Here is a 16009-nt window from a genome sequence, read left to right on the forward strand (position 1 = left end):
ACTGGTGTACATACACAGGATGGACAGGACATGTTCAAGAAACACCTTGAATCTGCCATTTTATCAGGTTTGAGGCTTCTGGGAAGTCAATAAACTTTTGCTTGAACACATTACCTGTCATTTAGGAAATTAAGACCGGTAAGGCACAGAAGAGCACAGCTTTTAAATGAGTCGTGGTATGGGCCGAGGCTTTGTGACTGTAAGTGTTGGTGGAGCTAATTTGGGCTCTGCCATTACGTGGCATTTGACACTGACTAAATCACAACCTCCCTGCCTCTGTTTCATCACACAGCAATTAGATTACTGATTAATTTAATCTTTATTAATCCTGAAGCTTACCATAAGCGTGTGCTTCTGAGGATTAAAACTTAATCCTCAAAGCATACTTGCAAAGAAACTGTGGTTCTAACAAACAATGTAAACCGAATTTAATGAAAACAAAATGTAGTTAAATGTGCAATACTCAGTTTTATTTCAAGCTCGTTCTTCAGAGCAACCCAAGGATGAAATCAGTAGGAAAAAACTGCAAAGGAAAAAGAAAAGTAGAATCATAGAACAGACTGTTGAATCACTAGGCTGGAAAAGAGCTCTTGGATCATCGAGTCCAACCATTCCTATCAAGTACTTGTAGCTAAAAACAAAAGCCTTAGACTGCTGTGGAATGAGACTTGCCCACAATAGCTCCACTTGGAAGGCCGGTAAGAATCCAGTATCTAAATAAGAAGACAGGCCGGATAAAAATGAAGACGTGTTCGGTTACGAGACATCTTGGCTTGGATCAGAAACGGCGTGGCCAGCAGGGCCAGGGAGGTTCTTCTCCCTCTGTACTCGGCCCTGGTGAGACCGCTCCTCGAATCCTGTGCTCAGTTCTGGGCCCCTCACCACAAGAAGGATGTTGAGGCTCTGGAGCGAGTCCAGAGAAGAGCAACGAAGCTGGTGAAGGGGCTGGAGAACAGGCCTTATGAGGAACGGCTGAGAGAGCTGGGGGTGTTTAGCCTGGAGAAGAGGAGGCTGAGGGGAGACCTCGTTGCTCTCTGCAACTACCTGAGAGGAGGTTGTGGAGAGGAGGGAGCTGGGCTCTTCTCCCAAGGGACAGGGGACAGGACGAGAGGGAATGGCCTCAAGCTCCACCAGGGGAGGGTCAGGCCGGACATGAGGAAAAAATTCTTCACAGAAAGGGTCACTGGGCACTGGCAGAGGCTGCCCAGGGAGGGGGTTGAGTCACCTTCCCTGGAGGGGTTTAAGGGACGGGTGGACGAGGCGCCGAGGGACACGGGTTAGTGTTTGATAGGAATGGTTGGACTCGATGCTCCTGGGGGTCCTTTCCAGCCCGGTGCTGCTGTGGCTCTGTGAGGCGTTCTCCCGAGGTGCCCGCAGCACCCCTCGCGGCGCCGTCAGCCACTGTAACCGCCTCTTTGCGAGGGCTGGGGAAGTTGAGGACCTCCTTCTGCTCCACCGGCCAGCCCAGCGCGGGCTCTTCTTTTATTCCCAAGCGACGGCAGCCGGCTGAGGGGACGCGGGAGGGGGGCCGGCAGCCGGGAGAGGGGGGCCGGCACCGCGCAGAGCCGGCGGGGCTGCCGGGTCCCGCCCCTCGGGGCGCGGCGGGCAGGGTCCGCTCGGCCGCGCCATTGGCCGGCGTGACCGCGCCGCGCGCTGCCATTGGCGGGGCCGGGCCGGGGGGCAGCCCCGGCGCCGCGGCCAGAGCGGTGAGTTGGGGCTCTCGGCTCCGTCCGCCCCGGAGAGAACTTTTTCCCCGTGCCGGGGCGGGGCGGGGGGGTCGGCTCGGGCTCCGCGCCGCGCGGTCGCTCGGCGGGGGGAAGGGGCGGCGGGAGCGCTGCCCGCGGGGGGGCGGAGGGGCAGGGCGGCGGCGGCGGGTTGAGAGGAGGAGGAGGAGGTGTGGGGGGGGGCTGGCACCGGCTCGGTGAGCCCCGCGTCCCTCCTCCCCGCCGCTCGGCTCCTGAGGCGAGACGAGGGGCGCGGGCGAGACAAAGGAGCCGCTCCCGCTCGCTGCGGCGCTCTCAGCCGCCTCCTCTCCGCGTTCTTCCCTTTCCCCGGGTCGGGGGGGGATGCGAGGGGCGGCGGTCGCCGGGGGCGTTAACTTCACACGCCCCTCGAATCGCGGCGACTTCCCGTGCGCTTCGTGCTCCGGGGGCTCGGCTCCTTCTCCCCGGAGCCATCGCGTGGGGCCGAACCCGAACTGCACCCCGAAAAAGCTCCTTTCAGCCTCGGGAGGCGTTTCACAAGGGGAAGATTCGTGCCCCGCGGGGGCTGTTAGCTCTTGTTCGCCTTGGGCTGTCATCGCCTTGAACGGCGCTGCGAGCGCGCGGCGGGACGGCTGCAGAGGAAGAAAACGCGAAAGTTGCCTTTAAATGATCGCTGCTAGGTAGTTTTCTGAGCTGCAAATTCAGATTTGCCCCCTAGGTGCTCTTCTAAAGGCGGCTGGAAGGACTGGCGCTGCAAAGAGGCGAAAAGCGGGTTTATGGAGCGAAGCGTGGTAGTTGGTGCTTGATTTTCATTGCATCTAAGAGGCTTTTCTGCAGTTTTCCTCTCCAGTGGTGCAGCTGGATGCTACGGTGTCTCTTCAGAAGCTTGTGCTCTTCGCAGAACGCCTGCCTTTGTGGCAGTGCCTCGCTTTTGGTGTGCTCTCCACCTTCCAACAAGCTCTTTTACATCGCAGAAAGTAAATAACGTTACAAAACTTGGTCAAATTAACTTCCAGTTTATCTTACAATGAAATAGTCTGGGTGAATGCAATGCACTTTGAAGTTAGTTTTAGATCCATTTGGCACTCTGCTTGCATGTGTCTTTTCCTCCAGAGTGAGAAGACAATATGAAAATGCTACTTTTGAAATGCAAAACTCCGCTGCTTCTCTTCTGTGATAATCTCCTTGTGAGACAAGGTACTTTCAACAGGCCTTTTATCAGAGGGGTGGCAATTTTGAGGAAGTTCACTATTGCCTGGGATGATTTATTAACTGTAGCAATTCACTTCCTTTCAGTGTTGAGCTGCTTTAAAAGTACAAGTTAAATTTATTCAGAATGCTTCCTACAAGGAAAAAGGCTTCATGTTGAACCTCTGCCATATTCTCCTGAATGGGAGGGTTTTCTTTTACTTGGGAGAGTCCATGGTAGAAGTTCACAGGCATAGCTGGGTAGTTAAGTCACTTAGATTCTAATTTGGTGAGGACTTGTGTTGCAAACAAGCGTGTGTGTGAGCTGTTGCGTGGCTGTGCAGTGCAAATGGAATGTCATCTAAATTTTACTTAGCACGATAGGGCTGAGCTGTGACAAGAGACCGTTTATTAATGCGTGTGTTGTGACTGTATCAAATCGAACAGTAAATTGCTGAGTTAAAGTCTGGTGCTTAGTACATATCAGTGTAAAACCTCAAATCCTTCAACCTTCTCTGCATGTTTGTGTCAGAAAATGCATTTTCATTAAATCCTGCCTTAAGGTGAATATTAGGTTCTCTCTCAAACTCTCACTGACCTTAACGTAAGCAATGTGAAAATTGACTTGTCTGGTCTGGAAATCTGTATGAAATCATCAAGTTATCAAATGTTGACTTATGTCTGGATATTTTAATTAGAGAATAAACATACATTCTGTGGCCCAAAGTGACACTATTTTGGTTTGAGTTGTGAGGAAGATACATACTTTGAGAGATCTGCACAGAAGTGCCACAATTCCAGGCTTTCTTTTGGGACAGAGAGCCTATGGAGTACTATATATTTGAGACTTTCAAATGAAACTTTCATGAGGCTTAAGTGTTTGTGTTGATGAGAATATTAAAATGCTGTTAGCACTTGGACTCTTAATAGCTGGGCAGTCTGCAAACAGGCAAAGCCTGTATCAGGAACAGTTTAAACTTAAATCCGTTAGGTGGATTGCCAGGTCAGGTTTCATTCGCAAGCCTTCAGTTGGGCAAATACGTAACTTGGCACGCTCCCCCTCTCGCAAATGCAAGATTGGGTACAGAGCTTATACTTCAGTCTGCCATAGGATTTGTGCGGGTGGTTTTGTTAGCATAGACAGTGATTACACGTATGAATCACTGCACTTGTGTGTTATTTGCAGTGTTACCAGTTACCAAGCAGCCAGTCTTCCAGGAGCAACGTGCATGATGTTTAAGCAGGAGATCCTATCGTACTATATAGGAAATGACAAGCCTGATGATGTGACCTTCACTGTGTGTATGCTCTGCCTTCTTTGAAGTTTGGAGAACTAGAGGAAGAATCGCTTACCCTTTAGAAAAACTGAGACTGCAAATTTATATTAATCTTCTGAGGTGTAGTACCTTGATGACCAGAGTGACTCTGTAATCTCCAAGACTTCTTCGGTATTATGAAAATGCCATGTGCTTAAAACCTGCATTTTATATGCAGTGTGTTGGGTTGTACTTGGCAGGATGTATGCAGAAATATTTCTTGCTTAACAGAAATCTGATATTTTTCCTGCTCCACAAAATTACAGCTTTTGGTTTGTTAATGCTGTTCTGTGTAACTCTGTGAGTATTAAAAAAAAACTCCTACACCTTTATTGGAATTGTGGCCATCATATGTTTTCTTTAAATCTGTATTTTCATTCTTTTGCAAAAAAATGGCCTGTTTGGCAGTTTGCTGTCCTCAGCTGCCAGGATTGAAACATGTACCTTGGGGAATGGAGAACATGTTGGAATGAAAGCCTTGTTTTAGTAGCATCAGTTAATTAGGAACTTAAATTGGTTTAGTTTATTTGAACTGCTTCTTGAGATGGTCTAGGAGGGCAGGAACAAAGCGATGTCAGGTTAAGGACTGAAAGCTGTGTCAGATCAGCATTGTTGACAAGGAACACTGAAGTATGAAAATGGTTTGAATGCATAGCAGCTGCGTATTGCTGCAGGGCTGTGTTTAAAGCTTCTAGGCTCTGTGTGCCATTAAAATGCTTTGCTAGTTTCTCCATTAACCAGAATCTTCCCTATACCCTAGAATCATAGAATGGTTTGGGTTGGAAGGGACCTTAAAGCGCATCCAGTTCCAACCCCAACTCCTACTAGCTCGGGCTTCCCAAGGCCCATCCATCCCGGCCTTGAACCCCTCCAGGGATGGAGCAGCCACAGCTTCCCCTGGGCAACCTGTGCCAGGGCCTCACCACTCACATGGTGAATAAATAATATATGTTATAAGTGTGTGCACACACTTTTAAGATGAAGTACTTCCACACACTGTCAAGTTTTGTTGTTTTTTTTTTTATAAATAACCGAGACTTAAAATGTTAGAGGTTATTTGAAGAAAATGGTGACTTTTAAGAAGTTTTCCGTGAGGCTGAGGGGTGAAAATCTTACGCATTTATTTGTTCTTGTAGTAAATAATCAGATTTTTATCAGAATTTCTGCTGGAACTTGGTTTTCATGAAAACTCAAATACTCCTGGATTAAATTTAAGAAAAAATAGCACCATCTGAAAGATCCAGCAACTATAACAGTTTTCAGTTTACAGCACATCTGAAATAATGCAAGGTATGAAGTGTTTTCTTCTGTTTCTGGGGAAGCTGTTGTGAAGCCTTATTCCTAATTAGGACCGTGTTCAAGAGCAGCAGAATAAAAATAGAATGGTGGCTTAATCTGGGAGGACGACTGTTATTTACAGCGATTTCTTTAGACACATCCCCACGTGAACTTAGATGCTTTGATAACAACTGGAAAGGTAGTGAATGAAAGCAGTGTAACTTACAGCCTGAGTGAGTACTGAAACTGTCTGCGTGCAGCCTTTCCTTGTCATTGCAGTGCCAGAAATGGGAGGTGGTTGTTGTATATTTGTTTATGTGATGAATTAAGGGCTTTACAGAAGGCTTCAGTGTAACTTCTGAATGGTGTACAAATTAAATACAAGTGGGCTCGATAAATAGTTGTTACCAGGAGCATTATTTATTAGAACTGGAATCAATAAACCATGTGTAACTTGGACAGATACTTAATAATCATAACTCTTTATGGAGAGTGCCATGTAAAGTGCGTGCATGTATGCATATATATTTCTCAAGTTTAATTTAAATGACCAGCATTGCTGGAGAATCGTCTGATTATTGAGAGGAGGACTGGAAATGAGTTATCTCTCCAAAACAGATGTATGTTTGTGTTCTTTGTCTCTAACCCCCGATGATATGAAATGCTGTGTGGCAATCGAAGCATAACAAAGAAATTTAGGTAAAAACAATATTACCTGAGTAGTAAAACATGCCTATTGCTGATGCAAAGTCATTGAGTATTTTTTTTCCCATTCTGCTTAGCATAAGAACTCTCATTCTGAATTTAGTGACAGAAACTGGATGTTCTGGGCGCTTTTGATAGCTACTGAAGAGGACTTTCTTAGATAAGATATCCTTTACATTTTGTTACTTGTTTCTATTTGGAAGCTAACCTTTAATTAAAAATAGCATAGTAAGCTCTGAAGCTGTACTGGGTACCAATTAACTCACTTCGGTGCTTAAAACCATGCCGTCTCCTAAGGTTTCCTGCTGTTTGCACTGGATAAATATTTATGCTTCAGCAAGGCATTAACTTCAACCTGATGAATAGTGCATACAGCTTTAATATTTTTGTTAATACTAAGCACTGTGATTCAGTACTATTACTAAATTCTATTGCAATTCCTTTATTTCAGAAAGGGGAGAAGCAACCTGTTACACTTTACACATGCAATGGCAAGTTAAATGTAATACTCAATAATTAAGCTGTCTAGCAGTCTGAGTGTTGTATAGAAGCTAGTGCTGGATAATATGAGGTCTTTGTGAATGTCTGGTTAATGAACAAGACTTGATATATTGTTATGGTTCATTTTCAGGTATTTTAATCTGGTTCTCCTATGTAAAAACCCAATAGTTTCGTATTCTAATTTCTTTTTAATCTTAATGGTATTTGCTGTATTAAAGGAGATGAGTGGAATATGTGTAAAGGCATTAAGCTGACTTTAAAAGTGTTAAAAAACTGAATTCAACAGGTTTTTAGAACCGGCAACCATTTCTCAATATTCGGATACAATGAATAATTTCAAAGAGTCTTATAATGTAGACATCTCTGTCTAAGGAAGCAGGCTATAGGGTCTTCAAGTACAAAAATGAAAGCTTTTTTCCTCAGTAACGCTCCTTCTTAGTGTTTGCTGCCTGAAGGAAATGGTGTTACTCTCCCAGAGTTGAAGTAGGCTCCAGATCACACTGCAACATCATATATTTTGTGTTAGGCTGATGAAGGGAAATTCTTTTGAAAGTCTGAGGAGGTGTGATATTAGGGGATTCCTTAGCTCTTGGTATTTAGTGCTAAAGCAGCAGTTTTATTTTCCTTACAGTAACTTTACACTGGATTTTGCTAGTGAATTTCTGAGTATTCTCCAGTTTGTGCTTAGCAGCACATCTGGCTGAGCCAATTAATGTCTAGTCAGTTAAAATAATACCTTTCTTACTGCCTTTTTTGAGGTCGTGCCAAAATACCTACCCGCTTCATGTCACCTGCTGCAGACATGCTACTGCTTTTACTCAGTTACAGCATTTAGGCTCAACTTGCTGTAGTTTTTCTGCTCACATCTCTCACGTTCCCAATTATTTTGACCCCATATGTCAAGTCTTGAAAGATTAATAGGCTCCTGCATTTTTTTTTTCTCCAGTGCAGCAGCCAGAGGAGCAGGCGAGAGGCTTTTGATTGTAATTCTGCATGTCCACTTACACTTGTGTTCTGTAGCTTTGCCAGTGCTGGTATAGCATTTATCAATTTCTACCTGTCTTGAGAGAATGTGATTTGCATTTAATGGTAAAGCTGAGGAAAAAATGGCAAGTTCCTCTCCCCTCCTCCCTGTTTTCTCAGCAGGCTTTTGTGTCAGTACCGTAAACGAGGGATATTTTCTCCACGGTCGTGGTGTGATGAGATACTGTACTTCAGACAATCAAATTTGTCATTTGACTTAGCGAAACACAACAAAGGGAGCATCTGTTTTACAGACTACTTGATTGTACTGCTTGAAGTACCAGAATTCTGTTGTTTCAGCTAGAAATGGCTAAGTTTTGTTGAATTTTTTAGTTGTGCATGTAAATATAGCAGAACTCCTCTTCCAGCACTTTTGTATCATGTTAGAGATTGAGTAGATGGACAATCTCTGCTACTTTGTTTTTTTCTCTCTGCCTTTGTAACTTTTGTTTGGTGTACCTATTTTCAGTATTATTCTTTTTGTCATATGACAGAATTTGAGTGTCTGAAGCATGTGCATTTGCACTGGTTACCAAGAATTGTTACTAGAATGTAATTGTTATTTGTGCAATGATATTTTACACAAATTGTTGTTACAGGCAAGCTGTAGCTGTACAGGGAAAACTGGTAAGGATTTTCCACCTGAATCTTAACGTATTCAGAGAGGATATCCAAACTGTGCAGTTCCTTGGAATACTAAAGCATACATTAATTCATTAATTCCTTAGGAAAGTAATGAAAATCTGTGATTAATTCCCATTTTCATAGTATTTAAAATGTCTTGAATGTTTTGTCCTGTTCTGGTAAAGAAGTGGATGACAGTTCCCTTGTGTTCATAAAGTTGCAGCAATTCAGTGAAACAGTGGCAAGGACTGACTAACTTAACCATATACAACTGCTTTTCACTGTGGTAAAAGTCCCATATAAATTAAATAGCAGCAGTAGGATGTGGGTATGTGGGACATAAAAAGGAAGAAGGAACACCAAAAAGAAGGTCTCTGCTTGTACAGTAAACAGAGGAACTGCCAAAAGTGTGAGTAGGAAGTTAAGTCAGTGTTGAAATAGGAACCAGATAGTACCTCATTTACCCTTGAAGAAATTCCTTGAATGTGTCTATTGATTTTTAATGACAGTTGTATGATCTTTTTTGTGCCGTGCAGTTATTAAGCTGAGTCTTTTTCCTTCTGCTAAGTAACTGCTAAACTACTTGTCGGATGAGTGCTTCTCCACTTGCTCTAGCTGCAGCTGCCTGCTGTAACTGTAGAAGGCACTGGAATTATGCCTCTAATAGTTGATGCTCAGAGATCTGCTCTACAGCTTCTGCTCAAGTGTCCACAATGCTTTTAGGTCATACTCAAGCTACAGTGCAGCATGTCCTTATGTGTGCTTTACACCAACGGTCTTTCCAAAATCTGAATTACCTGACATCGTTCTTTTTGATATATGGCTGCAAGTTCTTAATAAACTCTAACTTGAGATGACTTGCAGTTTTCACTTAAAAAGGAAAACTTGCTTTTTTTTTTTTAGCTTGCAGCAAACAGACTTCACAAACAACTATATTAAACAAATGACTGTTTGTAAAGGTAGGCTATTGTAGTACTTGAGTTTGAGGAGGCCTGGAACTAGATGCCACAGCAGTCCTACCATAGTAATGCTCTGTGCTCTTGAAAAGACCATTAGTTGGTTCGAGACTTGTATGCCACACTGAAACGAGAGCTGCAACATAATTATTCTCTTGGCATAGTTTATTCTATTTCACTCTTTGAGATTTAAGTTGTCTTTGGGTTTCAGAGAAACTTCCTGACTTCATAGGGATGTAGTGTACTTCGGGAAACTAGGACGTGTGAGATGAGAAGGTTTGCTTGGGGTTCTGTAGAGAATGTTTCTAAGTGGATGACTTGTGCAGCACTGCTTTCCTAGCACTCCTCATGTACTGTGCTATTGCCTGCTCATAGATGCTCTTGAGACAAGTTATAGGAGTGCCGATACACAGAAAACAGATGAAACTTCTAAAGTTTTCTACTTCGTTCTTATCGCAGCATGAAGACGATACCTCTATTTTAATACTGTGGGGTTGTGTGACTAAAACAAAAACTGGAAAACCTGTGTGGATTAGGTCACTTCTGTAGTATTAGCACATTGTTCCCTTTTATGCGTTTCTTTTTTGTTGTTTCAGTTATATTTGGTTAAGCTTGTGGTTGCGATCACTTTAATGTTACTTTAGTTTAAATTCTCTTACTTTATAGTGCATATAGTTGTATAGTTAAACCTTGACTTTTTTTTGTCTGTTAAATGTAACTATATTAATCCAGAATAAGTAAGAACATACTTTAAGGCAAGATTTTTCAACTACATGTTTTTTATTTTATCTGAGACTAGGCTGTTTACATCTGTTCTTTCTTAAAGATTTAATAAGATGCAAACAATATAATGTGCATGGAATAAAACAAAAGAGGAAGCAAATATATTCTGTCTGCTAAGAAAATTAGTTTTGAAAGTAATAGCTCTTACTTCATCTCCTTATAATGAATGTAACTGTTGGTATCTAACAGATAATAGCAAAGGCACCACTTGACGACGCACTGCAAATGAAGTAGCTTGAAAGCGAGCAGGGCTTCTACGAGCTGGAGAATGGAATGTAATCAAAGTAAGTTGGCTTACAGGTAGTTTTAACTGACTCTGTGGTTAAGAATATGGCAGTTGTACTTACAGTGTGGTTTTCTGCAGAAGACAGCAAGGAAAAAATAGTAAAGTGGATTAATAAAGAAACTGAAGCTGTGGAAGTTGCTTCATCTTATTTCTGTTTGGCATCGTGCTCCTAGGGCTGCTTTTGTATTGCTTTAACAACATAAATCTGATTTACTATGGCTTGTATAAATTCAAGTGAATATATCAATGTGTAAACCCATATCTCAGTGAGTTGTTTAACGGACGTGAGTCATCTGGTTGTCTTAAAAGAGTTATCTCCTTGCCGGTTAAGGACAAGGTTAGTTGTGTACAAAGGTGACTTGTAATTGTTGTTTGCTGATCGGAAGTTGAGCAAATATGATTGCCAGGAGTCAATGATCAGGATTAAAATCTCCAAAAGCCTATGCTTATAGGGATCCTACCATCTGCTCAAGACTTTTTAGAAAGCTTCATGGGGAATGTTTTGGGTTTGTTCCCTTATGACTATTTGTCAGCATTGTAGACGGTCTTATGATTTCAACTGTGGGTGGTTTATTGTTATTTATTTTCCTGTTGAGAGAATTGGAATGTTAGAGAAGGCTGAGTTATAGTCTGATACGCCAGGTATTTTGTGTGCAGGTTTCTGGGCTGCAAAGTGTCAGTATTCTATCTTGCTGCATCCTTTGCAGAAAAAACAGTTATTTATAGTTTTCATACAGTCTAGTTTATGTACACTCTTTTCTTTAGACTATTTTTTCCCTTATTTGCTGTCGTCAAAACTGAATTGAGGTCTGTCATCTGTGGCTGAATACAATTAGCTCTACGATTTAAAAAAATTGTAATGGCTATAATTCAGGAGGACTTTTCCATTTGGGCAAATATCCATAAGTTTGTGTTCCAAGTGTAAACTATTCAAGACACACATATTCACAAGATCAGAAACTCTTATTTAAATCTGTATCAATGAACAGTCCATTGAAAAGACCCCTGACTCTTCAAGGCTGGTGTTCCACATTGCGATCTAAAGTGTAAGCTGCAAGTACGATGGTTGCTTTGAGTACTGACAGGGCAGGAGGGATGCAGCAAAACAGAAAAAACATCCTTGGCAATATGAAATTCAAATTGATGGCAATTTCAGTTCCTAAGGTTCGATAACGTTTTTGCTACCCTATTGTGAAGAAGACTGCAGTAGTGACCGGTTTTGAAACCTTGTGTCTGACAGTGGCTGTTAATGGAGGCCTGGAAAGGAACTGGTAGGGGAATCTGGAGGAGTGTTCTCAGGGAGCAACTTCTGACTTAAACTTTCTGAACTGGAAGAGGTGCTTATATATTTAGTGGCTGTGGATGGATACTTCCGTGAATGTGTCCAGCCTTTTTTTTTTTTTGCTGTGCGTTTATGTAAAGTTCTTGTACTGGGGCTTGACATTCAAACACCTACTTCCTTGACATTGTTTTTGCTGAGTCCTTCTGTTTGTCTTGATCCTATCACCTATAGTTTCACTTAATGCTTGTTAGTTCTTCTGTTAGAAAACAATGAACAGCAATCTCTTGTCATTTTAGGCATTTGCTTGAGCTTGAGTCAATGATGCTTGGTGTACTGTAGCTGTCTTGTTGATGTTGCCTGATTTTACACTGAAGATAGCAACTATCAGGAAATATTTGATACTGAGTCTTTGAGCACTACTTGCATTGTGTATTTGAATGGAGCATGTGACTGTTTCAGGTTTAGCACAATGGGGCTTTTGTTTCTTTGTGCAAGCTTGAAAAATGTCAAGAAGTCAGATCTGGCCTTTGTGGTTTCTGAAACTTACCAGGGTGGTTTTTGAGTCCACAGTAGCAGCAGTTCCGTTTCTTGAGAGACTTCGAATGATTTGCTACCCATTACCGCACCTACAAGTATCTGTTTGAACAGGAGAGCTTGACCATATTCAAAACTGTATAGTAAATGAACAGATCACTGTATCACTAGAATGAGTTGTGCGTTAGCGTCAGGAAAATATGTTCTCTTCTTTGGCTATTTATTCAAGAATACACTTGTCTGAGCGCTGTTTCCTGTTCTGAGGCTTCCAAAGGATTGTGTCTTTGTTTCAGAAACAAGTTGAAAGACAAAAGGTTCAGCAATATGCATTTTAAGTGTAGACTGTAGTCCTTAAGTGAACTTGATGTGTGATGTAGATGATAAGGTTTTTAATACTACTTGTACCACTTCAAGGGGTAAGAAAAGTTGAGTCTTAATTGGCCCTTGCCTACTGTTGTATGCAAACTACTACAGAATACAAGATCAGCGTGTGTCAGGGACTCAGTCTCTTATGGGTCTGGTACATCCTGACAGAATGCTCACCAGTTTACTTTGTTCCTTCTCTGGGATGAGTTGACAAATTTGGCTGAAGGTTCATAAGTCTCTTAACTTTCTGATCTGTGTTTCCCTTGGGCTAAAAACATTTTTCTTAGCAAATAGTACAAGCTTCCAAGCAGATATTTTTCAGATTAGGTAAGGACACAGTATATGCCTTCCCTCCTCTTCCAGCAATTCCTGGAGGACAGGACTTTAGCAGTTTTTGGCTCTTGGTTTTGTTTTTTCCAGCGACTTCCACTAGCAAATGCCTAATACTCTGGTTCCAGAGGTCAGTTCTGCAGAACTCAAGAGTTCATTCTTGATCCAAGTCCAGCCTCCTTGTACTTGATCCAGATTTTATTTACACGCATGCATTCTGTGGGTGAATTCTAAAAGGCTGGGTAGCATTTAGGACTAGGATAGCCACCTATTGTGAGCCACCTATTCTTTTGGAAGAACAACATATGCATGTGTTGCCTGTGATTTCATTCAAGGCTATGATTTGACATTACTGTATTTGAAAAGTCTTGAGTGACAGATATGAAAAAGTGAAGCCATTTAATTAGGTGGATCCATTAGTAAGTTTGCCAGAGAATACATGTTAATTCATCCTGGATCGCCCTCCACCAGCTTGGTGCATAGCAGCTTTTTCATGCTCTTTAGTTAAAACCAGTAAGTTCAGTAAGTTCCTATTGTATTTGTGCTGTAATGGAAAAAAGAATGGTCTATGTAGAGACTTTATGGAACTCTTTTCCAGACAAGACTTGCCTTGGTCAGATAAACTTGCTTAATATCCAATTCCAGTTGTACTACTCATCTTGAAACAAAGGAAAAATTGGCATCTCATATGTAATGAGAATTTTATTATAGTATTAGAATAGAGCAGAATCAATTTACAGCTCTTAGAGGCTGCTTATTACTTGGGAACAGATCCAGAGACAGTCTTATCTCAAGCTATGTCAAAACGGATCGCAGACTTTGAGTGGAATGTGGGTTAGACTTACTTTCCTCTTGTTGATGTTAGAGCTTGAGCTGTGCATGTCCTAGGGTTCTAGTGTTAGAGATTAGTGAGAGCTGTGTGGCTTTATGGACGCTTAAGACGTTCTGTTAGGAAAACTGGTTTGTTAAATATTGTTTAGTGTAAGTCCTATTTCTTGCTGCTAATCCACTTTGAGAGTCTTGTGGAAAATATTCCAAAGTGCTTTAAACTCAAAGTTTATAAACATGCAGTTAAATATTCCATGTGTTCGTTGGCTTGCAGTAGCTATGTATGCTTTCATCACACAGCAAACATGAGGTAATGTGAGAAGGCCTGCAGTGAAGGAGTGTTGCCTAAAGTTGCTTTACTGCATGTATGATATAAGTGAAGAATACCTATGTGTCTAATAAAAGTGCAAGAGGCATGTGACAATCTAATGGTTACTGAGACCTGCCACAAATAATTTTGTGACATCATTTGAATCTTTGATGCTTCTTCCTCTTTCCTGCATACGGTCTTCATCAGGACATCCAAATGACTGCTTCTTAATCTCATGGGATGAGAAGCATGGGGACATTGGAAGATGCTCGTCAGTTTGAGGCAGAGTATTGTTTGATTTATGGGGACGAAAGCAATTTGTTGTCATTGAAGGTGTCAAACTCCACTCATCTTTGCATGGACTTAAGAGGAAGAGACCAAGGAAAAAAATCCGTTCAAAGCATTGACTTACTGGTGGGCCTTAAGCCAAGACTTTTTTTGGGGAATGCTGTGTAGTGCTTGCTATATTGTTTGAAATTTCATTACAATTTTGGTATTTATAAAGTACATTGCTAAAGTAGCATGTATTTACTTTATCTACTTTGTTGCTTTAATTCCATAGTAACTGGGGCACCTAATGCTTACAGTGGCCTATATCTTGCAGCTGAATCCACTCAAACGGAGCTGTAATTTAAGGCCTGCTTTTTTAATCCTTTTGGGATTTTTTTCTGTCAAAGGTTAACAGATGCTATAAATTATGCTTATCTTGGCCCACTTTGTGTTAAAACCATTGCAGAGTTACTTTTTGTAAACTTTCTGTGTGCTTCAGAAAAAAAAATTGTATTGTTAACTGAAATTTGTTAATCCTTCCTTTAGAACAATTTTGGATTTGCTGACGCTGTCTATATATTGTTGCAGTCCAACTTGATCTGTTATTTAACTAGTGTGAAATGTGGCATCGTCAGCAAAGCAGTATGTTGTCTGCCTGTTTTAATAGATCACACATACCCAATGTGTGGGATTGAGGCTTTTTTCCTTCTAAGGGGTGATCAATCTAATAGATAATCTTTGTCTTCACAGAAAATAATAATAAAATTAGTTTTCTTATTTGTGACACTCGTGTATTGCTATGGATGCATATGTGCTTGAGGTTAAACAGTGTATTCAGCAGGGTATATGCATTTTTAATGTATGAAAGTAAAATATAGTCTATCTTCTGTGCATCTCATCAGCGTGGAATGCCTCTGCTACTTTAAAAATCAAAGACCCAATCAGCAAAAACTTTGTCTTGCTTCTTTTACTTCAGCTTTTTATAGATTTTAGAATTTCATGCTTTTGCCAAAAAAACCAACAACGTAGCCTTCAAATATACAGTCATAAAAACCTGAAGTATCGTTCTTAGTCCAGTATATAATGCCAGCTAAGGATGCTCTTATTGTTTTCACTATTCAAATAAATACTATGTTCTCTGTCTGGGAGTCTTTAATCTGTGAATAATACTATGGAAAATCAGAAATCAGTTACAAAAACTACTCTGTATCTCTTGTGTTCAAGTTCTAGTACTCTGAGGGTCTTGCTCTGAGTTTGTGCAGGGTGTTGGGCAGGGGAGTCCATCTCCGGCTACATGCAAGGCAGCAAGCTTGTTGTTTGCAGTTGCCGTGGTGGGGCAGGATTGCAAGGTTTTCCATCAGTCTTTATTTCAATGACCTTTTCCAAGTTAGAAATAACAGATCATGAGGAAAAACCTAAACTGTCTTCTCTTCAGTGAGTCTATACAGTTTTTCTCTCAAGTTCTGTAAGCTGAAAAAGAGATTTAAATTGAGAAGGTAATATCTTCTGTTTGCAAATTGCCGTTTCTGCAAATCTTTGACTTATTGAGCTTCCCACACAATACATATTTGGAATTTATTAAACTGCCATACATGAAGACTCCCATGCTTAATGCTTCCAGCAACTTGCATAAGTGAGGTAGAATAAAAGTTCAAAGTAGTGTCAGCGTGTGAAATGTTAACAATAAAAGCATGGTAAGATTCTTTAAATATTCCCAGGGGCTTAA

General features: G+C 41.4%; 1 protein-coding gene across 1 annotated transcript; it reads right to left on the reverse strand.

Moving 5' to 3' along the window:
• Positions 1 to 646: 646 nt before the first annotated feature.
• LOC138722342 (skin secretory protein xP2-like) lies at positions 647 to 2299 on the reverse strand. Its single transcript, XM_069860403.1, has 2 exons — positions 1275 to 2299; positions 647 to 713 (listed from the first exon to the last, which is right to left on the reverse strand). The coding sequence occupies exons 1-2, from the start codon at positions 2297 to 2299 to the stop codon at positions 647 to 649; spliced, it is 1092 nt and encodes a 363-aa protein (XP_069716504.1).
• Positions 2300 to 16009: the final 13710 nt, after the last annotated feature.

Source organism: Phaenicophaeus curvirostris, chromosome 6, assembly GCF_032191515.1.
Source record: "Phaenicophaeus curvirostris isolate KB17595 chromosome 6, BPBGC_Pcur_1.0, whole genome shotgun sequence".
Classification (NCBI taxonomy): domain Eukaryota; kingdom Metazoa; phylum Chordata; class Aves; order Cuculiformes; family Cuculidae; genus Phaenicophaeus; species Phaenicophaeus curvirostris.